This window comes from Dipodomys spectabilis, unplaced genomic scaffold (genome assembly GCF_019054845.1).
Source record: "Dipodomys spectabilis isolate Male_0828 unplaced genomic scaffold, ASM1905484v1 ptg000669l, whole genome shotgun sequence".
Classification (NCBI taxonomy): Eukaryota; Metazoa; Chordata; class Mammalia; order Rodentia; family Heteromyidae; genus Dipodomys; species Dipodomys spectabilis.
In genome coordinates, this window is record NW_024871346.1 from 6,320,271 (window position 1) to 6,346,351 (window position 26,081).

Below are 26,081 nucleotides of genomic sequence, written 5' to 3' on the forward strand. Positions count from 1 at the left end.
CAGTCAGCCCCAAGTTCACCAGGACCAATGATGGGAAATGTGTGGAAGACTGGCAGGTCATGGTGGTCAGACTCCTAGAGGGACAATGCCCCGTCCAGGAAGGGAAGTTCTTTCTTCTCTGGAATTTAGGAACCAGGCAGTGGCATCTGAGGGACAGAGCAACAGTGCGAGGATATCTGCTGACAGCGACGTTTTCCTTAGTCCTGGAGCCACAAACTATAAAAATAAAACTGGGAAGGGAAGTTTAAATAAAGAATTTATTTTAGACTTTAGCAGAACATATTTCTACTTTTGTTCTTGAAAAGCCATCTAGGTTACAAAACTCCAATGCTTTGGGTAGTGAAGGGATTATAAATGCTGCCAGTCAATGCCAACCAGTGTGTGATTTGCTTCTTGTGCATGGCCAATTTCCTCCGTGATGCTGTGCTGGTGCCAGAGCTTCTGAATCTTCTTAAATCGTTCTTTGCACAAATGTAAGGGATTTCCTCGTCTAGAAAGAAGACAAATGTTACTCAGGATGCAGGCTTTATTCACATAGCATCCCCAATCCTTCCTGGTTGAGGAAAAGTACAAGTTAACTGGTTTTAGAGCCTCTGCAACACTCTGTTCTGTAAGTGGCTGTACACACACACACAGAAAAGATTTGTTATGGGGAGCTGATGAGCAGCTGACATCTGCTGAGAAGAGGAGGTACCTAAACTTGGCCTCTACTCAGTGTGAAGTGAGCTGAGGGTTCTGGAGGGCTGGGTTGAGGCTAAAATCTGTGTTCTTTTTGTGGGTAATGTACAAACAGGACGGGGGCAAGGGGAGCAGAAGAGAGAGGGAAAGGAGAATTACTGGTGATCTTCCAGCCACAGGTTTCAGCAGCAGCCAAATGTGAGTGCTGGGTCTAATTTAACCCCCAAGTGCAGCTTTGTTGGTCTCCCTGAGCTGCTCACACTCCTCAGGGCAGTAGGAAGAGCCAGGCACGATGGCATAGCCACCATGCAAGTACCTGGACGCAGATCCTCGAATTATCTGCCTGGCTTTCTAGACCTCAAGCTTTGGCTACTCAATCCTGGGCAGACATGTTACATCACAGGTTCTTGTTTTTGTTTTGTTGTTTTGTTTTTTGTTTTTTTTGTCGATTGTGAGCCTGGGCGCTGTCTCTCAGCTCTTCACCTCAAGGCTAGCGCTCTACCACTTGAGCCTCAGCCCCACTTCCGGCTTTTTCTGCTTATGTGGTGCTGAGGAATCGAACCCAGGGCCTCATGCATGCAAGGCAAGCACTGTACCACTGAGCCACCTTCCCAGCCCCAGGTTCTTATTTCTTTTGGACAAAAGGGAAGGTGTAAAACAGGTTCTTTAACAGTACTCAATGAATTGCTAGCATTTTGCATGTGACCACTAGAAGCTTCCAGAGTAGAAGTGCCTAAGCCTCAGATGCCATGAAATTTTGTTCTGTACATGCTGAATCTGTGACCTCAACTCCCCCCGCCCCCCAATCATTTGCTTGAACTCAGGGCCTGGGCGCCATCCTTGAGCTCTTTTGCTCAAGGCTAACGCTCTACCACTTTGAACATAGCACCATTTTTCTCACGGACTTTCCTGCCTAGGCTGGCTATGAACCACAATCCTCAGATTTCAGCCTCCTAAGCAGTTAGGATTACAGGCGTAAGTCACCAGTTAAAGTTTACTTTTTTTTTTGGTTGTGGGGCTTGAACTCAGTGCCTAGGCACTGTCCCTGAGCTTTTTTTGCTCAAGGCAAAAGCATTTTACCATTTTGAGCCACAGCACCACTTCCCAGTGATCCTAATTCTTTCGCAGGAAGACAAACACAACTCTGAGCATCATGAACCCCAAGAACCTAGGTATTCTCTGGAAAAGCATGTGAGTCAGATAGCTTCCCCAGCTTAGGGCAGGACGCTTGGGCCTATGTGGCAATTCAAACCAATTTTTAGAGGACAAATGGAATCAAGTTGCTTTCATCATCCTCATGAAATTTCAAGGCTAGAAGAACAACAAAGCGGGCGGCCAGGTCCCTTTCTTAGAAAAAAGTACACAGTAACACACCCAGACCGACTTCAGGCCTGCTTGGCTCACCCAGGACAGGCCTTTACCTGAGTCCCTGGTCTGTCTCCCCGTAGTCATCAAGGTATGGAGGAGAGTAAAAACAGCCTTTGGTTTTGCCGGCTAAAAATAGCACCTGACATTCACGAACTCTGTAGAGAGATTCATATAATTATACATTGGTAACTAAGATTTGTACACAGTTCCAAATGGGATGAGGTCTTATATATTCAGTGAGAACTTACTGTTTAGGAAATGATCGGGGCCCAGAGCGACCCTGTGTTGACCAAGAAGAGAGTCTGAGGAGTTCAGACTCAGGTCACTTCTATTTCAAACCCTAACCATCTCAACCACACGTCACTAGGCCCCATCATGCCCAGTTCTCCCTTGTGTACACCATTCCAGAGACCCCGGTCTGTCTTAAACAGGGCAGGCACTCCACACCAGCAACTGGGTACTAGTGGTCCTCCCTGGATGCTGCCTTCCTTTCTTTAGCTCTTCATTGGAAGATCATATTCTTAGGGAGTTATCCCCAGATCTAAAGTTCTACTCCTTGGTTCCCATTTCATAAGCTCCTCTCTGTCTGACCCCTCTTTTCCAACACACATCCCTGCCTAAATTCTTCTCAGTCTTTTTCTTATATTTGTCTCTCATTTGAAAATGAGCTCTAAGGGCAGAGGATGAAATTCAAGGCCAAGTGAATGCTAAATATTCAACTACCACTAAGCTACAGCCCCAACCTGAGGGTGGGGAGTCTGGCCTACTTGGCAAATATCCCATTCTCAATGCCTACTACACAGAAAATCCTATCTGTTGTTGTACACTGTTGAACCAGCAAACACATGCCAGTTTGTGGCGTATGGGTAGAGGCAAAAATCTAAAAGCCAGAACATGACAGAAGGGGAGAAAGGAGTCCAGCTGGAAGTCTCACATTAGAGGGAGACATGAAGGAAACAGAACAGAATGATCAGCTGTGGACAGAGGTGGGGGAAGAAATGACAATGGACAGAAACCAAATGTAAGACGTTAGAAATGAATCATGTTCTACAAGCAAGCATGAAGAACAGCAGTCTCCAAAGTCTTTGCAATGCTGTCATTTCTTGTGTCAATTGTTCAAGAGGAACAAACTGAGCAGAGTCATAGTTAAGAAGCCCCCGAAGGTCCTTACCTCAGGAAGATGCCAGCCCCAGAGCCACAGGAGTACGTGTGAGCTGTGCAGGCGCCTACGTCCTCCCCTTCCAACTCTGTCTGGCAGCAGTAGCTCTGGGAACACAGAAGACTTCCACACACAAGGCACAGAGTTGGGGCTCTGCTCTTATCGCCACCTGATTTTGGACACCTCCATGGGACAAAAATAACAAGTTATTGCTCCAAAGAAGGGCTGGAGACCTTATGATGGAAAACCACCCTGAAAATAACCACATTATTAAGAAGAGCAAAATACATACACTGTGTGGTCCCATAATAGAGTCTGGGGAACATCTCATACACACACATCTAAACCACATGAGAACATCCAAGAAACCAACAACTAATGAAAATATAAACGGTGGCATGTAATGAAACACCAAGTAGCAGCAAAAGCAAAACTTAAAGCTTCTATGATCTAGATAAATCTTGGAAATAATGCAGTGAAACACAGGTATAAAGCATGTATGGTTAAATGCCACTTAAATAAAACAGTAACATGCTGCATAGGAAGATAACCTACGAGTTAACATCTAGAAGAACAGGAATGCCCATCATGCCACTTAGAGCAGTGGTTGTCTGCAACAGAGAGGAGATGCCCAGCGACATCAACTGTCTAGGTAATGTTCCATTTCTTACAGTGTTATATTCTTCCTAATGTCCCTTGTGCATTGAACAGTTAAACATACATTAAAAGTTATTCTTATTACTTTAAAAGTGCAATTATTTCTAGGCGTCAGTGGCTCATGCCTGTAATCCTAGCTATTCAGGAGGCTGAGATCTAAGGATTGTGGTTCAAAGCCAGTGTCCAGGCCCTGAGTTCAAGCCCCATGACTGACAAAAAAAAAAAAAAAAAAAGCAAGAAAGCAAGAAAATAAAGGGCAATTGTTACTAAGATAAGCCTTCTTCATTCATCAAACTTTTTTTTTTTTTTTTGCCATTCCCGGGCACTGTCCCTGAGCTTCTTTTGCTCAAGGCTAGCCCTCTACCACTTGAGCCAGTGTCACTGCTGGCTTTTTCTGTGTATGTGGTGCTGAGGGATGGAACCCAGGGCCTCAAGCATGCTAGACAAGCGCTCACCACCGAGCCACCTTCCCAGCCCTCATTCATGAAAGTTGCCCCATGACCTCTCATCCTGTACCGTGCTCTGAAACATGGTGGAGAATGATGTTTTCACAAGGCAGTAACAGGAAGTACTGCTACTTTAGACATTTCCTGACCCAAACAAAACAAAGAACCATCACCAAATCCCTCAACTTACGAGAAATTGGATGCTTGATTAATGAGGCTGCTGTAATCCTCTGGAAGGTCTATCAGTTTATTAGATTCTCTTGGATAGCTACAAGAAAAAAGTAAAAATTCAAAGAACTCCATTAATATGATTTTTTTTTTGGCTGGACGTGGGGCCTGAACTCTGGGCCTGGGCGCTGTCCCTCAGCTCTTCAGCTCAAGGCTAGCACTCTACCACTTGAGCCAAGGTGCCACTTCCAGCTGTTTCTGCTTATGTGGTGCTGAGGAATCAAACCCAGGGCCTCATGCATGCAAGGCAAGCACTCTACCACTGAGCCACCTTCCCAGCCCATTAATATGAAATGCAAAAGCTGACTCTAAGATCACCTGCTAGCATGTGGTATGAGCTAGAATAAACACCAAAGACTGCACTCACAGTAAGTGATAAGGACAGCAGCAATGGTGCAGGTCCCTGACCCTCTTAAACTAGCTCATTAGCTACAGCAAGAAGAGGAGGGGCAGATGAGGATATTCATTCTTAGCTGTTACCTAGACCACAGAACTCGAGGAATCGTAGATAGGGTATGTTTACTAGGGGTGATCTAAAGGTGAGATGAGCTGGAACAGAAGACAGTAGAATAGACATATTTTTTTTAGAGTTGGCCAGCCATGTTGATAATGTGACTAGCTCATTCAGAAAAATGTTAGGCCCAAATCCAAGGTTTGAGGTCCACTGTCAGTGTGAGGCACTTCGCATGTACCTGCCTGCTCAGCACAGACTGCCGCTGACAGCCAGGAGACAGTAGCTCCTAACCATACCAGAGTCAACTAAGAGTCAGAACACCAACTGTAGGAAAAATAGATTTGGGAGGTGGTGGCTTTAGTATTGTATTCTCAAGTTAAGAACTACTATTCAAGGTTTTTCTGACTACAAGATTCAAATCGACAATATTTAACTGCTTTGTGAAAATTGAAATTTCATGTTCAGGCTAATAAAATTAGTGTTGTAATTTCTGGATGTATGAAAGCAGACCAAGTAGATAAATCTCTGCAGCATTTTTCATTTGTTGATACTGAGGTTTAAACTCATGGCTTGGCTTTACTCATACTTTCAACTCATACTTGCTTGGCTTGCTCATGGATGGTGCTTTATCATCTGAGCCATGTCTTTAGCCTAGCATTTTGATGGTTAACTGGAGGTGGGAGTTTCTCAGGTATTTCTGCCTAGGCTGGCTTCAAACTGCTATCTTGCAGGTCTCGATCTCTTGAGAAGCTAGGATTGCAGGTGTGAGCCACTGCACCCAACTTATCCTCTAGTTTTCTTAAGGAAGTTTGTACTCATTGTGTTACACCCAACAGGACCCTTTACTACAGAATCAGGGTAGAATACAAGAAATAAATGGGCTGGGAAGGTGGCTCAGTGTTAGAGTGCTTGCCTTGCATACATGAGGCCCTCGGTTCCATTCCTCAGCATTATTACATAAGCAGAAAAAGCCGGAAGTGGTGCTGTGGCTCAAGTGGTAGAGCTCTTGCCTTGAGCTGAATAGCTGAGGGACAGCGCCCAAGCCCAGAGTTCAAGCCCCACCACCACCACCACCAACAACAAAAATAAACAAAGAAAATAATTTGGCTCAAGCCCCACCACCACCACCACCAAAAAATAAACAAAGAAAATAATTTGGCATAATTTGATACTGTTCAAAGGTAGTTACTGAGAGAATAAAAAAAGAACTAAGAAAAACCTAGATGAGGAACTATACTATTTATTTTTTGACAGTTGTAGGGCTTGAACTCTAGGCCTGGATGCTGTCCCTCAGCTCTTCAGCTTGAGGTGAGCGCTCTACCACTTGAGCCACAGCACCACTTCCATTTTTCAGGTGGTTTATTGGAGATAAGAGTCTCATGGAGGCTCTCAGCATGGCTCAGTGGTAGAGTGCTTGCCTTTCATGCATGAGGCCCTGGGTTTAATTCCTCAGCACCATGTAAGAAACAGCTGGAAGTGGCACCATGGCTCAAGTGATAGAGCACTCACCTTGAGCTGAAGAGCTCAGGACAGTACCCAGGCCCAGAGTTCAAGCCCCACAACCAACAACAACAACAACAACAACAACAACAAAAATCTCATGGATTTTCCTGCCTGGGCTGGCTTTGAATATGATCCTCAGATCCTCCTTAGTAGGTAGGATTACACGCGTAAGCCACCAGTGCTTGGCTAGAACTATACTACTTAAAGCATCCCAAAATATAATAAAACTTGCTTCCTTTAAAAATAATACACTAGGGGGCTGGGAAGGTGGCTCAGTGGTAGAGTGCTAGCCTTGAGCTGAAGAGCTGAGGGACAGCACCCAGGCCCAGAGTTCAGGCCCCACAACTGGACCCAAAAAAAAAAAAAAAAAAAATACACTAGGGGCTGGGAAGGTGGCTCAGTGGTAGAGGGCTTGCCTTGCATGCCTGAGGCCCTGGTTCGATTCCTCAGCACCACATAAGCAAAAAGAAAAAAGCCGGAAGTGGCGCTGTGGCTCAAGTGGTAGAGCACTAGTCTTGAGCTGAAGAGCTGAGGGACAGCGCCCAGGCCCAGAGTTCAGGCCCCACAACTGGACCCCCCCACAAAAAAAATAAAATAAAATAAAATAAAAATAATACACTAAGCTGGGCGCTGGTGGCTCACGCTTGTCATCCTAGCTACTCAGGAGGCTGAGATCGGAGGATTACAGTTCTTTTTTTTTTTTTGGGTCCGGTCGTGGGCCTGAACTCTGGGTCTGGGCGCTGTCCCTCAGCTCTTCAGCTCAAGGCTAGAGCTCTACCACTTGAGCCACAGCGCCACTTCTGGCTTTTTCCTTTTTGCGTATGTGGTGCTGAGGAATCGAACCCAGGGCCTCAGGCATGCAAGGCAAGCGCTCAACCACTGAGCCACCTTCCCAGCCCCGGAGGATTACAGTTCAAAGCCAGCCCAGGCAGAAAACTCCATGAGACTCTTTTATCTCAAATAAACCACCAGAAAACCAGAAGTGGTGCTGTGGCTCAAGCAGTAGAGCGCTTGCCTTGAGCTGAAGAGCACAGGGACAGCGCCCAGGCCCAGCGTTCAAGCCCCAGGACCTACAAAAACAAAACAAAACAAAACACACTAAGCCAGGTGCCAGTGGCTCACGCCTATAATCCTTGCTACTCAGGAGGCTGAGATCTGAGGATCACAGTTCAAAGCCAGCTCGAGCAGCAAAGTCCATGAGACTCTGATCTACAATAAACCACCAGAAAACTGGAAATGGTGCTGCTGTGACTCAAGTGGTAGAGTGCTTGTCTTGAGCTGAAGAGCTCAGGGACAGTGCCCAGGCCCAGAGTTCAAGCCCCATGAGGGGGAGGGGGTTGGTGGGGGGGGGGGGAGGAGTGGGATGGGGAATTGGAACAAAGTGGTAGAGTGCTAGCCTTCAGCAAAAGAGTGTTCAGGAACAGTGCTCAGGCCCTGGCTTCAAGCCCCATGACCGACAAAAACTAAAAAACAAAAGCATCAAATTTGAGTGAAAAAGCCATGTGATAGCATGATGCCCTGAGTTCTAGACCTAATACCGAAGCATACACATGTGTTTATGTGTGCGTGCACACACGCACACACACACACAGAGGCAAGGTTCTTTTTTATCCTTTTTGGTGCTAGTCCTAGAGTTTGATTGGACTCAGGGCCTGAGTGCTGTCCCTGAGCGTCTTTGCTCAAGGCTAGCTCTCTACCACTGAAGCTACCACTTCTGGCTTTTTGGTGGCTAATTGGAGATAATGTTTCACTGGTTTTCCTGTCTGGGCTGGTTTCAAAAGGTAATCCTCAGATCTCAGCCTCATGAGTAAACAGGATTACAGGCATGAGCCACCAGTACATGGCAAAACAAGTTTTTTTGTTTTTGTTTTTGGAAAGACAAGTGTGGGGAAGTCAGTTTCTAGGAAATCTAGCACTTACATCCCGGGCATCTTCCCTGACCCTGCCACCCACCCCAAATAAGTCTATGATTACTTTTTTTTTTTTTGGGTCTGGTCGTGGGGCCTGAACTCTGGGCCTGGGCGCTGTCGCTCAGCTCTTCAGCTCAAGGCTAGTGCTCTACCACTTGAGCCACAGCGCCACTTCCAGCTTTTTTCTTTTTGCTTATGTGGTGCTGAGGAATCGAACCTAGGGCCTTGAGCATGCAAGGCAAGCGCTCTACCACAGAGCCACCTTCCCAGCCCTCTATGATTACTTTTAACTTACCTTATTGCATCTCTTTCACCTTCTAGGTATCTTTTAACTTCACCGTTATGGCACCAACTTTAACATAAATGGAAAAAAAAAAACATTTTTTTAAAGAGCTAGAACAAGATTGTCCTCCCTCTCAATAGCTAATAAAAGAAAAATAACCTTTGATATGTTTCCCTCCTCAAAAACACAGAGAAATGCCATATTTTCCATATATATTAACCATATACTCCTGTAGCGCTTGGCTTTTTGAAGCCAAGGAACTTACCATCCTCCTGCTTCTCCTGAGTGCTAGAATTATAAGCATGCTCCATCATGCTAGCTTCCATCTTTTCATGTACTTATTACACTAGTGTCTTTTTCTTTTTCTTTTTTTCTGCCAGTCCTGGGGCTTGATAAACTCAGGGCCTGAGCTTCTTTTTTCTCAAGGCTAGCACTCTACCACTTGAGCCACAGGTACCATTTCTGGCTTTTTCTGTTTATGTGGTACTGAAGAATCAAACCCAGGGCTTCATGTATGCTAGACAAGCACTCTACCACTGACCCACATACCCTTCCCTACACCAGTATATTTGTTTATCTTCTTTGGAGGAATGTCCAAGTCCTTTGTCCATCTTAGCTACTTAGATAAATGCTTTTAAAGTATTTTGTCCATTTTGTGGGTAAAATGGCTATATATCTTAATTCAAGTTACTAACTTGACCCAGTTGAAAGACCAATTCCTGAAGACTGTAGTTTCTCGAATATACTTTAAGTTTTAAGCATGTACTATACATAGTACATAAGCACAAGGCTGGGAATGTGGCTTAGTGGTAGAGTGCTTGTCAAGCATGAATGAAGTCCTGGGTTCCATTTCTCAGAACTACATAAACAGAAAAAGCCAGAAGTGGCACTGTGGCTCAAGTGGTAGAGTGCTACCCTTAAGCAAATGAAGCTCAAGGACAGTGGTCAGGGCCCTGAGCTCAAGCCTCAGGGCTGGAAAAAAAAAAAAAAAGTTAGTGACCCCACTACCAATTCAATAAGCTGAGTGTCATTCCAATTATGCAGGAAGCAGAAATAAAAAAAGTACATAAGGAGATAAACATATGACAGTATTTTGTTCTTTCCCGGCGAATCTACTCATGTTATTCACTAGTTGGGCAAAAATCTAACCCCAAAGCCAAAAGCTTTAGCTAACAAATCTTAATTCTTATAACAGAAATTTTGTGTTGAAACAGACCTAGCTAGCTATTTGAAAATTCTGTCATGTATGAAAAAAACAAAAGTGCTGGCTCACACCTGTAATTCAACTACTTAGAAGGCTGAGATCTGAGGATCAGGGTTCAAAGCCAGCCCAGGCAGGCAAATCTCTGAGACTCTCATCTCCAATTAATCACCGGAAAACCTCAAGTTGTAGCTTTGACTCAAAAGTAGCAGAATTCTAGCCTTGAGTAAAAAAAACTGAGGGACAGGGCCCAGGCCCTGAGTTCAAGCCTCATGATCGACCAAAAAAAAAAAAAAAAGTTTCATATATCTTGTCAATATAATGCAGTAGGGTATATAATCATTACCTTTCAATCAGTGAATTCATTATCTCACTATTTTCTTGAAAAAGGCATATGAGGTTGGTTGGTAGGTTAAGATAGTTACACAAATGTTCAAAGTGTCTTGTTCCAGAAACTGCACACAGAGAAAGAGAATATATAAAACAGTTAAGTATGTCCTCCCTGGGGGGAAGCAATTCAAAAAAAGTACAACAGAAATTCATTCAAAGCACACAAGACAATGGGCAGAATGGAGTGAGGCCACAATTTCCAGGTGTCTCAGGATCATCTACCTCACTGTGAACATCAAAATACAGATGGCATATTGGCACCCTAGCCTAGAAAACAACACAGCAGTTCAAGAATATAAGATGGTTTATCATGAGATGTGGACTTAGCACAATTGCTATTATTGCCTGGACAAGTAATAGCAGAGAAGGCAGACAACAAACTTTGCCTGGGCGCTGTCCCTCAGCTCTTCAGCTCAAAGCTAGCGCTCTACCACTATGAGCCACAGCACCACTTCCGGCTTTTTTCTTTTTGCTTATGTGGTGCTGAGGAATCAAACCCAGGGCCTCATGTATGCAAGGCAAGCCCTCTACCACTGAGCCACCCTCCCAGCCCAGACAACAAACTTTTAAGAGCAGGATTACATGCATGCATTCTACAACCAGTGCAGGCACTGTCAAAACACAGACATTAGGTTTATGCTACTTTCATTAAATAAATCAACAGAGAACCTGGAAAACAAATGTGGAATAGCAAACCAACTTTAAATTTAAAATCAGATTTATGTACAATTGTGTTATACTGAATTTTAATGCCATTAACTTAAGAATTATTTAAAACTGTTCATTTTCACTTTAAAAAACTCTGAGGGACCCAATTTATAAATTATGTATGTGGGACAATTTAACAGCTAAAAATAAAATTAAGAGTTTTATAAGCAATGTGTTTCACAAAGCAGAACATAGAAGTTGAACTTACTGAGATCCAAATGAAGGTGCAAACACAGACACACAGATACAGACACACACATACACATACACAATCCTTTCCAAATGGCTCTCATTCTTTAATTCGACTTTACCACAGTCAACTAGCTGTACTGTAAACTTTTTTTGTGTGCTGGTCCTTGGGTTTGAACTCAGGACCTGGGTGTGTGCCTAAACTTTTTTTTCCCCTCAAGGCTAGCTCTCTACTACTTGAGCCACAGGTTCCACATTTGGGTTTCAGTTTCTTTCTAAGTGGTTAATTAGAGATAAGGGTCTCATGGATTTGCCTGCACAGGTTGGCTTTGAACTAGCACCCTAAGATCTCAGCATCCTAAGTAGCTAGGATTACAGGTGTGAGCCACCAATGCCTGGTTTCAGTTTTCAATTTTGTTAATCACCTTTATTCTCAACTGCTTGGGTAATTTTCTACATTTCCAAAGAAATAAGAAGTTACCTCGCATTTCGGGTGGAGGTGGAACTCCATTAAGATAATGGAAAAACAAGGCAGAACACTTGAGGAATGGCATGATCCCAGCTTTAACACGCCTCCACAGATGCCAGCCAGAGGATATTTCTTTCAAGGCACTGGAAAAGAGAACAATATCAGGGTATCTAGAAAGAAAAGATCTTGTTAGATAAAGCATGGTATGACCAAGATTCGAAGTCGATGGTGCATATAGAAGCAGGTTAACGGGCTAGTAGTTGCCCTGGTTTTCAGAAAATGTCAGTGTTAAATAGTGCTATAGTCTCCAATACTGTTAAGATTTCCAAGAGTAATATAGTCATAAAAAATATTATGAAAGGGGCTGGGAAGGTGGCTCAGTGGTAGAGCGGTTGCCTTGCATGCATGAGGCCCTGGGTTCGATTCCTTAGTACCACATAAGCAAAAAGAAAAAAGCCGGAAGCGGCACTGTGGCTCAAATGGTAGAGCCTTGAGCTGAAGAGCTGAGGGACAGCACCCAGGCCCAGAGTTCAGGCCCCACGACCGGACCCAAAAAAAAAAAATTATGAAAAAACAGTGTGAGGTCCTGAGATAAAACCCCACCAATTATTTTAGCATCTTATAATTTTGGCTATTGTCACACTAATTTATCTTACATATTTGTAACTATATAAAGTTTCAGATTAACATGCTTTATAGAACACCATTTGACCTAATTTTGTTGTTTGTGGCACTTGAATTCAGGGCTTGGGTGCTGTCCCTGAGCTTTTTCACTCAAGGCTATTGCTGTACCACTTTGAGCCACAGAAACACTTCCTTGACTTTTTTTTTTTTTTTGGGGGGGGGGGGGGTTGGTTGTAGGGCTTGAACTCTGGGCCTGGGTGCTGTCTCTGAGCTCTTCAGCTCAAGGTTAACGCTCTACCACTTTTTTTTTTTTTTTTTGCGGGTCGTGGGCCTGAACTCTGGGCCTGGGCACTGTCTCTCAGCTCTTCAGCTCAAGGACAGCACTCTACCACTAGAGCCACAGCGCCACTTCAGCTTTTTCCCTTTATGTGGTGCTGAGGAATCGAACCCAGGGCGCCTCATGCAAGTAAGGCAAGCACTCTACCACTGAGCCACCTTCCCAGCCCCACACTCTACAACTTGAGCCACAGCACTACTTCCAGTTTTCTGAGTAGTTTATTGGAGATAAAGAGTCTCTCGGCCATTCCTGCCTGGGCTGGCTTTGAACTTAGATCATCAAATCTCAGCCTGCTGAGTAGCTAGGATTATAGGTGTGAGCCACCAGTGCCTGGCTGACCTAATTTTAAATATGTTTCTAATACATCAGAATACATCAATTTATACCAAATGATTTCCTCATATAAAAACACTTAGAATACTTCCAATCCTCCCTTGTACAAGCAGTGTCAGAATGTATATTTTTATATGCCTGTACATTTTCCTATATGTTAATCACTTTGTTGGGGGAGGGTTCAGGAGGGAAAACTGGGAGAAAATGAGGGAAGTGGTGACACTGTTCAAAAGGAAATGTATTCATTAGCTGATTTATTTAACTGTAAGCCCTCTGTGTACACTACCTTTACAATAACAATTAAAAAATTACTTTGTTTGGGGCTGGGAAGGTGGCTCAGTGGCAGAGCGCTTGCCTTGCATGCATGAGGCCCTGGGTTCAATTCCTCAGCACCACATAAGCAGAAAAAGCTGGAAGTGGCGCTTTGGCTCAAGTGGTAGGGCGCTAGCCTTGAGCTGAAGAGCTGAGGGACAGTGCTCAGGCCCAGAGTTTAGGCCCCACGACCGACAAAAAAAAAAGAAAGAGAAAAAATTACTTTGTTAATGTGGGTTCCCCAAATGGGATAATTTAGTGAAAGAACAAACATTTTGTTAGTTGTTTTGATACAGTCACAATGTAGTTGAGGATGGCCTCAAACTCATGATCCTCTTCCTATCTCAGCCTCTTCAGTGCTGGGATTACAGCTGTGCACCACTTTGCCTTGCAAGAATAAGAATTTTTTGTTTGTTTGTTTTCTGCTTATGTGGTGCTGAGGAATTGAACCCAGGGCCTCAGGCATGCAAGGCAAGCACTCTACCACTGAGCCACCTTCCCAGCCCAGAATAAGAATTTTATAAGTTTTTGACATACACTGTTAAGAACCTAAGTATATCCAGGTGCTGGTGGCTCACATCTGTAATCCTAGCTACTCAGGAAGCTGAATCTGAGGACTGTGGTTCAAAGTTAATTGGAGACACATGTCACCAATTAATTAGCAAAAAGCCAAGAGTGGAGCTGTGGTTCAAGTAGTAGAGCACTAAGCTTAAACAAAAAAGCCTCAGGGAGAGCACTTAGGCCCTCTGCTGCCCCCCTCACCCCCCAAAAAAAGAAGTTAAGTGTAAGTGAGACTGCTGTACCAAAATGTAATTACTATACTCATACAGAATAGGGAGTAGAAATGCAACGATATGGAGAATAGTAATTTTTTTTTTGGTCAGTTGTGGCACCTGAACTCTGGGCCTGGGCTCTGTCCTTCAGCTCTTCAGCTCAAGGCTTGAGCCACGGTGCCACTTCTGGCTTTTTCTGTTTATATGGTGCTGAGGAATCGAACGCAGGGCCTTGAACATGCAAGGCAAGCACTATACCACTAAGCCACCTTCCCAGCCCCTTGGAGAATAGTAATTTTACTTCATATCTGCAACTCTTGGATATTAACTTAGAAATACGCCAATTTAATTTGCATCTCTCAATTCCTAAGGAGACAACATATATTTCAGAAAGGCAGTTTTTCAAAGTTCATGTATTCACTAGTCTGTGTCAGGTCACTGAGAAAATGAAGGGATCCATAGCAAATCCATGTAGCAAGACTGGTATGAAATCATTCTTCTCTCAGAGAATTCCAGTTTTCTCAAGTGAATTCCTATATACATAGATAGATTTTTGAAAACAGGCCAATACCCAGCAGTTCTCTTAACTGACAAATGAACTCCCTTCTCAGCTAGCCTGAATACTAATGGAGGATGCTTTGGGAAGAGGGTAGCCGCACCTTCCTGTGAAGCGGTGAAGGGTGCTATATATAGCAAGAACCGCCAATTCTTCTTCTGTAGAGGTATTTTCTTGATCCATGCCATTCTCCTCTGAAAGATAAGCAAACAGTAATACTGTTTTCCTAGTATGACTGTTGTCAAAAGAACCAATCAGTCAAGCTCTCAACTATATCCATACACTTGTATATAACATGAAATAGTCTCATAAATAAGTGTGAACATAGTACTGAGCCATCCAACACGAGGCAGGTAAAATCAATTTTTTTTTTGCCAGTCTTGGGCTTGAACTCAGGGCCTAGGCACTGTCTCTGAGCGTCATTTGCTCAAAGTTAGCACTCTACCACTTGAGTCACAGCACTACTTCTGGCTTTTTTCTGTTTATGTAGTACTAAGGAATGGAACCCAGGGCTTGAGGTATACTAGGGAAGTACTCTACCACTAGAACACATTCTCAGCCCTACTTTTTTTTGTTGTTGGTTGTGGGGCTTGAACTCTGGGCCTGGGTGCTCTCCCTCAGCTCCTCAGCTCAAGGCTAGACAGTTCCACTTCCGGTTTTCTGGTGGTTAACTGGAGGTAAGAGTGTCATGGACTTTACTTGCCCAGGCTGGCTTTGAACCACAAGTCTCAGATCTCAGCTTTCTGAGTAACTAGGGTTACAGGGGTGAGCCACCAGCTCCTGGCGCTAAATACCTTTTTAAAAAAATGTTGATAAGCCGAGTGACTGTGGCTCACGCCTGTAAACCTAGCTACTCAGGAGGCTGAGATCTCAGGATCACAGTTTAAAGCCAGCTCAGGCAGGAAAGTCTGTGAAACTCTTATCTTCAATAAACCACTAGAAAGGGCTGGGAAGGTGGCTCAGCGGTAGAGTGCTTGCCTTGCATGGCATGGGGCCCTGGGTTCAATTCCTCAGCACCACATAAGCAAAAAGAAAAAAGCCGGAAGTGGCTCTATGGCTCAAGTGGTAGAGCGCTAGCCTTGAGCTGAAGAGCTGAGGGACAGAGCCCAGGCCCAGAGTTCAGGCCCCACGACCAGACCTCCCCTACCCGCCCCCTCAAAAAAAAAAACCTCACCAGAAAACAGGAAGTGGTACTGTAACTGAAGTGGTAGAGTGCTTGCCTTGAGCTGAAGAGCACAGAGACAGAACCCAGGCACAGAGTTCAAGCCCCACAACTGACCCCCTCCAAAAAACCAACCAGACAAAACAAAAAACAAAAAAATCCACTTTGATAAGGGCTGGCAATGTAGCTTAGTGCTTGCCTAGCAAGCCCTGGGTTTGATTCCTCAGTACCACATAAACAGAAAAAGTTGGAAGTGGTGCTGTGGCTCAAGTGGTATAGTGCTAGCCTTGAGCAAAAAAAAAAGGTTAAGGACAGTGCCCAGGCCCCGAGTTCAAGCTCTAGGACTGTTAAGAAAAAATAAAAAGTTTGATAAACAGGAAGTTTCAATGAAAACATAATAATGATGAATTTACAGGGCATTACCAAATGCGTAAGTGATAGTTTGAAACATAAAATTCAAAGGAGTTAGCTATTCAGAGGCTAAGATTTGAAGATTACCAGGAAAGTCTATGAGACTCATCCCCAATTTACCACTAAGAAAAGCCAGAAGTGGAGCTATGGCCTAAGTGATAGAGTTCTAGCCTTGAGCAATAAAGCCCAGGGACAGCTGGGTATCATAGCTCATGCCTGCCATCCTAGCCTCCTATTCAGGAGGCTGAGATCTGAGGATCATGGTTCAAAGCCAGCCCGGTAAGGAAAGTTCATGAGACTATTATCTCCAATTAACCACCAGAAAACTGGAAGTGTCGTTGTGGCTTAAGTGGAAGAGTGCTCCTTTGAGCTGAAAGAGCTCAGGGTCAGTGTCCAGGCCAAGTTCAAGCCCCATTATCAACTAAAAAAAAAAGCCAAGGGGGGCTGGGAAGGTGGCTCAGTGGTAGAGCGCTTGACTTGCATGCATGAGGCCCTGGGTTCGATTCCTCAGCACCACATAAGCAAAAAGAGAAAAGCCGGAAGTGGCGCTGTGGTTCAAGCTGGTAGAGCGCTAGCCTTGAGCTGAAGAGCTGAGGGACAGCGTCCAGGCCCAGAGTTCAGGCCCTACAACCGGATCCAAAAAAAAAAAAAAAGCAAAAAAAAAAGCCAAGGGACAGTGTCCAAGACCCTGAGTTCTAGGACCGGTGCAGGTGCATGCATGAGCGCGCGCGCGCGCGCGCACGCACACACACGCGCACGCACACACACGCACACGCACACACACAATAAATAAAGAAGTTAAACTCTATGCTATTTTAATGAACTTGTAAAATAAAAAAAAATGAACAAGCCAGGTGCAGGTGGGTCATACCTATAATCCTAGCTACTCAGGAGGCTGAGATTTGAGGATTGCGGTTTAAAGCAGGCCCAGGCAGGAAAGTCTGAGTCTCAGCTCCAATTAATCACAGAAAAAACAACAACAACAAAAACCTTGAAAGTGGAGCTATCTCTCAAGTGGTAAAGTACTATCCTTGAGCAAAAGTTGCTCAAGGATGGCACCCAAGCCCAGAGTTCAAGCCCCAGGACCAGCAAAAAAAAGAAAGAAAAAAAGAAAGAGAAAAATACTTTTTGGGCAAGGCAATTACTGGAGTACAAACTTGAGGCCTACTACTTTCTTGGCTTGCTTACTTGACTGGCACTCTGAGCCATGCCTCCAGCCTAGTTTTTTTTTGTCAGTCATGGGGCTTGAACTCTGGCCCTGGGCACTGTCCTTTAGCTCTTCAGCTCAAGGCTAGCACTCTACCACTTGAGCCACAACACCACTTCCTATTTTCTGGTGGTTTATTGGAGATAGGAGTTTCATTGACTTCCTTACCTGGGCTGGCTTTAAACCGTGATCCTGAATCCGGGCGCTAGTGGCTCATGCCTGTGATCCTAGCTACTCAGGAGGCTAAGATCTGAGGATCACAGTTCAAAGCCAGCCTGGGCAGGAAAAGTCTATGAGACTCTTTTCTCCAATAAACCACTAGAAAACCAGAAGTGGCGCTGTGGCTCAAGCAGTAAAGTGCTCTCCTTGAGCTGAAGAACTGAGGGACAGCACTCAGGCCCAGAGTTCAAGCCCCATGACTGACAAAAAAACAAAACAAAAAACTGTGATCCTTAGATCTCAGCTTCTGGAGTAGCTAGGGCTACAGGCATAAGGCACCAGCACCTGGCTCAGCTTAGCTTTTTGCTGGATATTTTGGACAGACTTTTCTACCCAGGCTGAAAGCATGATCCTCCAGAATTAAGCTTCTCTAGAAGCTAGGATTTTGGCATAAGCCCAATGGATAAGGGATTTTAACAGTAGAAATTTTAATTTAAAACTTTCTATATGAAGATATACAGAGAAAGCAAGTTGTTTAGTTTATTATTCTCATCAAAACATCTTTTTCCTCTTCATACTTTTTTGAAATGGAGAAAACACAAGTGCTTCCAAGATGCTGACACAAGAAGGCAGGAGTTACCTGTACACGAGGTAAGTAAGATCTGAACGATGTGTGCCATAATAACCAGATGGAAAATGTGAAGGTCTCCCGTGCTGAGGCTGGTCCCTGAAAAATCTTGACACTGCAGTGCAGGTAAAGCGAGCACCAAGCCCACCTGAACAACAAACCCAGAACATTAGACAGAATATAATCACTTCCTCTCACAGATGAGCACATTTCTATTTTCTTCCTGGGAAGAGATGTCTAAACACTCAGATCAAGCTGGGCGCTAGTGGCTCATGCCTGTAATCCTAGCTACTCAGAAGACTAAGATCTGAGGATCACAGTTCAAAGCCAGCCCGGGCAAGAAAGTCCGTGAGACTCATCTCCAGTAAACCACCAGAAAACCGGAAGTGGCTCTGTGGCTCAAGTGGCAGAGCAAGTGCTTGCCTTGAGCTGAAGAGCTGAGGGACAACACCTAGTCCCTGAGTTCAAGTCCCACGAACGACAAAAAAAAAAAAAAACCAAAAAACAACCAACCAAACAAAAAACACTCAGATCAAGTCTGTCAACTGAGTTCCTTACTTTTTTTTTGTGGGTGCTGGTCCTGAGGTTTGAACTCAGGGCATGGGCGCTGTCCCTGAGGTTTTGGGTTTAAGAAGGCACTCTACCAATTGAGCCACAGCTCCACTTCTGGTTTTGAGGTGCTTAATTGAGGTAAGAGTCTCCCAGACTTTCCTGCCTGGGCTGGGTTTGAACAACGATCCTCAGATCTCAGCTTCCTGAGTAGCCAGGATTATAGATGTTGAGACACCAGGACCCAACTACTATTTTCTGAGGCTCCTCATAAAAGAATTAAACACAGAATTAGTGAAGGAGGATGTTATCTCTTCACTACTCACCAAACCCAAGGAGAGTTATGGAATATGATGAACATCAAACAAATGGTACAACACTCACCAGCAAGTGAAACATGTCGATGTCTAAAATGGAAGGAAGGTCTTCATAGCCGTCATTAGGCACCAGTGCTAAAGATTTAAGGAAAAACCTGAAGTATAGTTCAAATGGCAATATAAAATGAAATCCATAAAGTCTAGTTTTAAACTTATCCTTTTGAGGATACATATGAATTTTTTGAGTTAAAGCTTCATAAGAGCTGGGTGCTGGTGACTCATGCCTGTAATCCTAGCTATTCAGGAGACTAAGATCTGAGGATCACAGTTCAAAGCCAGCTCTGGCAGGAAAATCCGTGAAACTCTTTTTTATTTTTTTTTTATTTTTTGGTCAGTCGTGGGGCTTGAACTCTGGGCCTGGGTGCTGTCCCTCAGCTCTTCAGCTCAAGGCGAGCGCTCTACCTCTTGAGCTACAGTGCCACTTCCGGTTTTCTGGTGGTTTATTGGAGATAGGAGTCTCACGGTCTTTCCTGCCCGGGCTGGCTTTGAACCACGATCCTCAGATCTCAGCCTCCTGAATAGCTAGGATTACAGGCGTGAGCCACCAGCGCCCGGCAAAATCCGTGAAACTCTTATCTCCAACAAACCACCAGAAAACCGGAAGTGGCTCTGTGGCTCAAGTGCCAGAGCAAGTGCTCGCCTTGAGCTGAAGAGCTGAGGGACAGCACCTAGTCCCAGAGTTCAAGCCCCATGATCAATTAAAAAAAAAAAGCTTCATAAGAAAGAGTCCTATACATACTTCACAACTGAAAGAAATTATACTGTTAGTAAAAAGAATTGTCAAAGATGAGAAATAACTATAATATGTGCTGTAAATGTATGGATACTTACAGGTGAAAAGTTTACAAAAGTGTCCCTGAACCACTGAAAGTGATGCCACTGTCCAATGTGCTGCTGCGAATCTTGTTATTGACCTAAGACAGTCATCCTGAAATAAAGAAATTGATATATTTATCAAAGAAGCCAATCCAGAGTCCTCTTCTTTTAGGGAGCCATTCAAAGCACAGGTGAACACACAATGGAGTATCTCTCCGGGATATGGACGTGAATCTGACATCTATAATAACTGCCTCTAAAACAGAATGAGTAGATGCTGAAAAGACAAGGGCTATCGCTTTGCCACCATGCCACTGGATCTCTCTGAAACAGAAAAGATCTCTCTTGCCGAGAGCTTGGTGGCTCAGGCCTATAACCCTAGCTACTCAAGGGGCTGGTTCAAAAAGACTGCTTGTGCAAGAAAGTCCATGAGACTCTTTTTTTTTTTTTTTTCGGTTGTAGGGCCTGAACTCTGGTCCTAAGTGCTGTCCCTCAGCTCTTCAGCTCAAGGCTACCACTCAGAGCCACAGTGCCACTTCCAGCTTTTTCTGCTTATGTGGTGCTGAGGAATCGAACCCAAGGCCTCATGTGTGCAAGGAAAGCACTCTACCACTGAGCCATCCTTCCACGAGACTCTTATCTCCAGTTAATCACCAGAAAACTGGAAGTGGAGCTGTGCTGTGGCTCAAAGAGGTAAAGCATTAGTGAAAAAGCTCAAGGACAGTGGCCGGGCCCTGAGTTCAAGCCCCATGACCAAAAAAGGAAAGAGATCTCTCCTGCACATGCTTCAACAGATATTCCTAAGAAGCAGATGAAGTATTTTTTTTTTTTTTGGGTCCGGTCGTGGGGCCTGAACTCTGGGCCTGGGCGCTGTCCCTCAGCATTCCAGCTCAAGGCTAGCGCTCTACCACTTGAGCCACAGCGCCACTTCCGGCTTTTTTCTTTTTGCTTATGTGGTGCTGAGGAATTGAACACAGGGCCTCAGGCATGCAAGGCAAGCGCTCTACCACTGAGCCACCTTCCCAGCCCCAGATGAAGTATTTCTTTATTCTTTTTTTTTTTTTTGCTGGTCATGGGACCTGAACTCTGGGCCTGGGCACTGTCCTTCAGCTCTTCAGCTCAAGGCCAGTGCCCTCCCACTTGAGCCACAGCACCACTTCCAGCTTTTTCTGCTTATGTGGTGCTAAGGAATCGAACCCAGGGCCTCATGCATGCAAGGCAAGTACTCTACCACTGAGTCACCTTCCCAGCCCCTATTTCTTCATTCTTATTCTAAAGATATATCCTACTCTCAGTAGGCTCAATGCCTCTATTCCTAGCTATTCTAAAGGCTGAGATTTGATCTGTGGATCACAGTACAAAGACAGCTCAGAGAGGAAAGTCTTCTCCAATCAACCTCCAGAAAATGGGAATTGGAGCTGTGGTTCAAAGTGGTAGAGTGCTGGCCTGGGGCAAAAGGGCTCAGGACAACACCCAAATCCTAAATTCAAGCCCCATAACCAACCAAAAAATAAGTCTGAGACTGACCGATCACAGTTTGAAGTCAGTCCAGACAGGAAAGTCCATGAGATTCTTTTTTTTGGGTCATCGTGGGGCTTGAACTCTGGGCCTGGGTGCTGTCCCTGAGCTTTTCAGCTCAAGACTAGCGCTTTACTACTTTGAGCCACAGCACCACTTCTGGCTTTCTGGTGGTTTATTGAACAGTCTCATGGATTTCCCTGCCTAGGCTGGCTTTGAACCACAATCCTCAAATCTTATTAGCCTTCTGAATAGCTACGATTACAGATATGAGCCAATGTGCCTGGCTTCTATGACATTCTTATCTTCTATTTTTTATCTTCAACAAAAAGCCAGAAGTAGAGTTGTAGCTCAGATGGTAAGAGCATCCGATTTGAGTGAAAAGCTAAAGGACAGCATCCAGACTCCAAGTTCAGGCCCCAGTACTGGTACATATACACAAAAATTTTAAGAAAACAGTTTTGAGTTTTTCTGCATCTTTTTAAGTGCTTAGTAAACAGCTCTCTATGAAAGAGAGGTATAGTGTCTTCTAGAAATCTATGCAGAAAAACTGAACCACAAACACTACTCCTTCAACATCTTTACAGAATATGTGTTTTACTCTGGAAAGAACGAACTCTCAATTACAAAAATGACTTCAGATCTGTATGTTTAAAAGAAGCAAAACCTACCAGAACCCATACAGAACCTACCAGTCTGCAAGGCAAAGGACCAAATAATGGCTTATCTTCATCACTCAAAATTCTTTCTGTGGGTTAAAAATGATTAATATAGTCAATTTTATGTTGTATTTATTACTATTTTCTAAAAAGTTTAAAAAATCTGCATAAAGTACAATATTGTCAGATTTGATAATCCTTAAAATCATTTCATAACAATTATCTTTGAATGAGAAGTAAAAATGAACAGATTCCTCAACTAGTAAATATTTATAGCAACCACCTCCATGAGTTTTCTATTGCTGTATTTAGTTTATAAGCTGCCAGACTAATATTCTGTCTACACATGACATTTCCTGCCATTAAGCCCTTTTATTATTTCTTTATATATATATATTTTTTTTTTTTTTTTTTTTTTTTGTCGGTCGTGGGGCTTGAACTCTGGGCCTGGGCGCTGCTCAAGGCGAGCGCTCTACCACTTGAGCTACAGCGCCACTTCCGGTTTTCTGGTGGTTTATTGGAGATAGGAGTCTCACGGTCTCTCCTGCCTGGGCTGGCTTTGAACCGCGATCCTCAGATCTCAGCCTCCTGAGTAGCTAGGATTACAGGCGTGAGCCACCAGCGCCCAGCTCTTTATATTTTTTGTCCACTTTAAATAGTTAAAACAGGATTCTAGCTGGGCGATGTGGCTTACACCCATAATCCCAGCTACCCAGGAAGCTAAGATAGAAAGGATCACAGTTTGTAGCTGGCAGAGGCAAAATCAACCATACAAAAACCTGTAGTGGTGCTATGACTTAAAGTGGTAGAGCACTAACCTTGAGCAAAAAGAGCTTAGGGACAGTGTCCAGGCCCTGAGTTCAAGCCCCATAGCTGACAATCCCTCTTCCCCCCAACCAAACCCAGGATTCTAAATATGTGAAGAGGTACAATGTCAGAGTCAATCTCTCACCTATGCTCTGGATAGTGTAGGCACAACTACCCCAACATGTAATGGGCACACGGGGGTCACTCTCATTGGGATGAACTTTCAGTCCCACCTTATAAGTAGCAGTTCCAAATGTTGTTAACATTTCTTTTATGCTCTCAGAATAAGGGTTCCTGCAACAAACGTGTATAGGATTAGTTCAAAACAATGTGTAATAAAATGGCTTTCTTTTTTCTGGTCCTGGGGCTTGAACTTAGGGCCTGGGCGTTGTCTCTGAGCCTCTTTGTGCTAGGGTTAGTACTCTACCACTTGAGCCATAGCTCCACTTCTGGCTTTTTTTTCTTTTTCTTTTTGGTTGTGGGGCTTGAACTCTGGGCTTGAGCGCTGTCCCTCAGCTCTTCAGCTCAAGGCGAGCGCTCTACCACTGGAGCTACAGCGCCACTTCTGGTTTTCTAGTGGTTTATTGGAGATAAGAGTTTTATGGACTTTCCTGCCCGGGCTGGCTTTGAACTGCGATCCTCAGATCTCAGCCTCCTGAGTAGCTAGGATTACAGGCGTGAGCCACTGGCGCCCGGCTTTTTTTTTCTTTTTTGTCTGTCCTGCGTTTTGACCTCTGGGCCTGGGTGCTGCCCCTGAGCTCTTCAGCTCAAAGTGAGCATTCTACCACTTGAGCCACAGCGACACTTTCAGTTTTCTGGTGGTTAATTGGAGATAGGAGTCTCATGGATTTTTCTGCCAGAGCTGGCTTTGAACCACAATCCTCAGATCTCAGCTAGGATTACAGGCATAAGCCACTGACACCTGGCTCACTTCTGGCTTTTTCTGAGTCTTTTATTGGTGATAAGAGTCTCACAGACTTTTCTGCCCAGGCTGGCTTTGAACAGTGATCCTGAGATCTCAGCCTCCTGAGTAGCTAGGATTACAGACATAAACCATCAGCGCCCAGCTTTAAATGGCCTTTTTCTTTTCTTTCTTTCTTTCTTTTTTTTTGGTCAGTTGTGGGGCTTGAACTCTGGGCCTGGGCGCTGTCCCTCAGCTCTTCAGCTCAAGGCGAGCGCTCTACCACTTGAGCTACAGCACCACTTCCTGTTTTCTGGTGGTTTATCAGAGATAGGAGTCTCAGTGTTTCCTCCCAGGGCTGGCTTTGAAACACGATCCTCAGATATCAGCCTCTGAGTAGCTAAGATTACAGGCGTGAGCCACCAGCACCCGGCTTAAATGGCTTTTTCTAACAGCTATTTCCTGTGTTGAAACTGAACCACTTAACATGCATTCAGAGACAGCTATAGGAAAAGGGAAAGGGGAGAAAGAGAACTGTTAAGAGTTAGATGTTCTCTGGATTAGCAGAGAAGCAGAGAACTAAAATGGGACATTTGCAAAGTCTACAAACCAAACTGTGGTAATCCTGACACTTTCTCTTCCCATCCTGAGAATATCCGCAGTACATACCCACTGCCATAGATGATCACCTTACTGTGAGACTCACAAGTCATCAATATCTGCCTATCTGTATCCAATTAGGTTTATTCTGTTAAATGAGCTTTTTTTTTTTTTTGCCATTCCTGGGGCTTGAACTCAGGGCCTGGCACTGTCCCTGAGCTTCTCTTGCTCAAGGCTAGAACTCTACCACTTGAGCCACAGCACTCCTTCCAGACTTTTTTGTGTATGTGTTACTGAGGAATTGAACCCAGGGCTTCATGTATGCTAAGCAAGCACTCTACCACTAAACCATATTCCCAGCCCAAACGAGCTATTTTTAAATAGCTACCCAAGGACCAATAAATATTTAGAGAAAGCATCAAAGAAAGAAAGAAACAAACAGAAAGAAAAATTTGGGACTAGGTGTTGAGCTCAGCCGTATAGCAGGACCCTAGGATTAATCTTCAGCATGAAAGTAAACACCTGACCACCACCAACAACAAAAATCCCACAAAAAATTTAATATTCAAGTATCCTTTCTGAGGAGCCTGTTGAAGGATGTATGTGAGCAAAAGAGGGAATATGACTGAAGAAAATCTCAAGGTGACAGCAATGTACTGTCCTGGCTGTGTGTGGGAGGGAGGACTTCAGGAGAGAAAGATCATCTAACTGGCACAAGCGCTTGAATTAGGCATCCAACAGGCCTACAACACTATTCAGGGGAAGAATAAATTTGAAATACACACACAGAAAACCAAAAACAGTATTTTCAACTCTGTTTTAGTGATGACCAATTGTTAAAAAGGAATGCTTGATTAGGATCCCAATACCACTGCTTATTAGCTTTGTGATTTTGAGCAAATAGCTTCACCCCTATGTACTTCATTTCCTTCTGCTTTTGGGTATTGGTAACTAAGACTGGTTAGTCCATAAACGTAAAGGTGTAAATCAGAAGGAAATATAGGACTTGGTGGGGGAAGCCAGACTGTGGCTTTAAGTGTCTTGAGGTGGCCATGAGCAGATCAGGGGAGTGCAGCTGACTGGCTATACAGGAGGGAGATTCAAACTGTCACGTGATTCTTTTATTACCTAATGCTTAAGCTTCAGAATTCAACATCAGTATTTTGCTACACTTTGGTTTCTAGCTTGCCAAATTATTTTCTTATAATCACTGACTTAATTTTTCATTTTGAATGGGCCAAATTTAAAAGGAATGAAATAGGTCGGGTGCCGGTAGCTCATGCCTGTAATCTTAACTATTTAGGAGGCTGAGATCTGAGGATTGTGGTTCAAAGCCAGCCCAGGTAGGGAAGTCTGTGAGACTCTTATCTCCAGTTAACCACTAGAAAACCAGAAGTGGTGTTGTGGCTCAAGTGGTAGAGGGCTAGCCTTGAGCTGAAGAGCTTAGGGACAGTGCGCAGGCCCAGAGTTCAAGTCCCAGGATGGAGAGAGAGAGAGAAAAAAAATGAAATGATATACTCACTTAGGGTGAAAACTGGGCCTGAATCCTTCTGGAAGCTGTAATTCATTCATGTTTTCTGAATTTTCTGAAGAGGCAGTATCTATAAAACCAAGCATTTGTATAATTTTTCTATAGTATATGGTATTATACATTATTTCTATATATTTTAGCTATGTAGGAAATAAGTATATTTGAGAAAACTTGCCAG

The 26,081-nt window shown here is 44.1% G+C and overlaps 1 protein-coding gene across 2 annotated transcripts in view; it reads right to left on the reverse strand.

Annotated features, from left to right (window-relative positions):
- Positions 1-238: 238 nt before the first annotated feature.
- Ubr2 (ubiquitin protein ligase E3 component n-recognin 2) overlaps positions 239-26,081 on the reverse strand; it is a 100,298-nt gene continuing 74,455 nt past the window's right edge. For both annotated transcript variants that reach the window (XM_042671847.1, XM_042671848.1), the window contains exons 34-47: positions 25,895-25,973; positions 23,017-23,165; positions 22,098-22,153; positions 19,903-19,999; positions 19,079-19,146; positions 18,158-18,293; positions 14,682-14,772; positions 11,656-11,786; positions 10,234-10,342; positions 8,699-8,755; positions 4,499-4,576; positions 3,218-3,388; positions 2,100-2,201; positions 239-490 (exon numbers count right to left, since the gene is read on the reverse strand). In XM_042671847.1, coding sequence (XP_042527781.1) covers positions 349-490; positions 2,100-2,201; positions 3,218-3,388; positions 4,499-4,576; positions 8,699-8,755; positions 10,234-10,342; positions 11,656-11,786; positions 14,682-14,772; positions 18,158-18,293; positions 19,079-19,146; positions 19,903-19,999; positions 22,098-22,153; positions 23,017-23,165; positions 25,895-25,973 — 1,466 coding nt within the window. In that variant the 3' untranslated portion in view covers positions 239-348. The remainder of the gene's footprint in view (positions 491-2,099; positions 2,202-3,217; positions 3,389-4,498; positions 4,577-8,698; positions 8,756-10,233; positions 10,343-11,655; positions 11,787-14,681; positions 14,773-18,157; positions 18,294-19,078; positions 19,147-19,902; positions 20,000-22,097; positions 22,154-23,016; positions 23,166-25,894; positions 25,974-26,081) is intronic.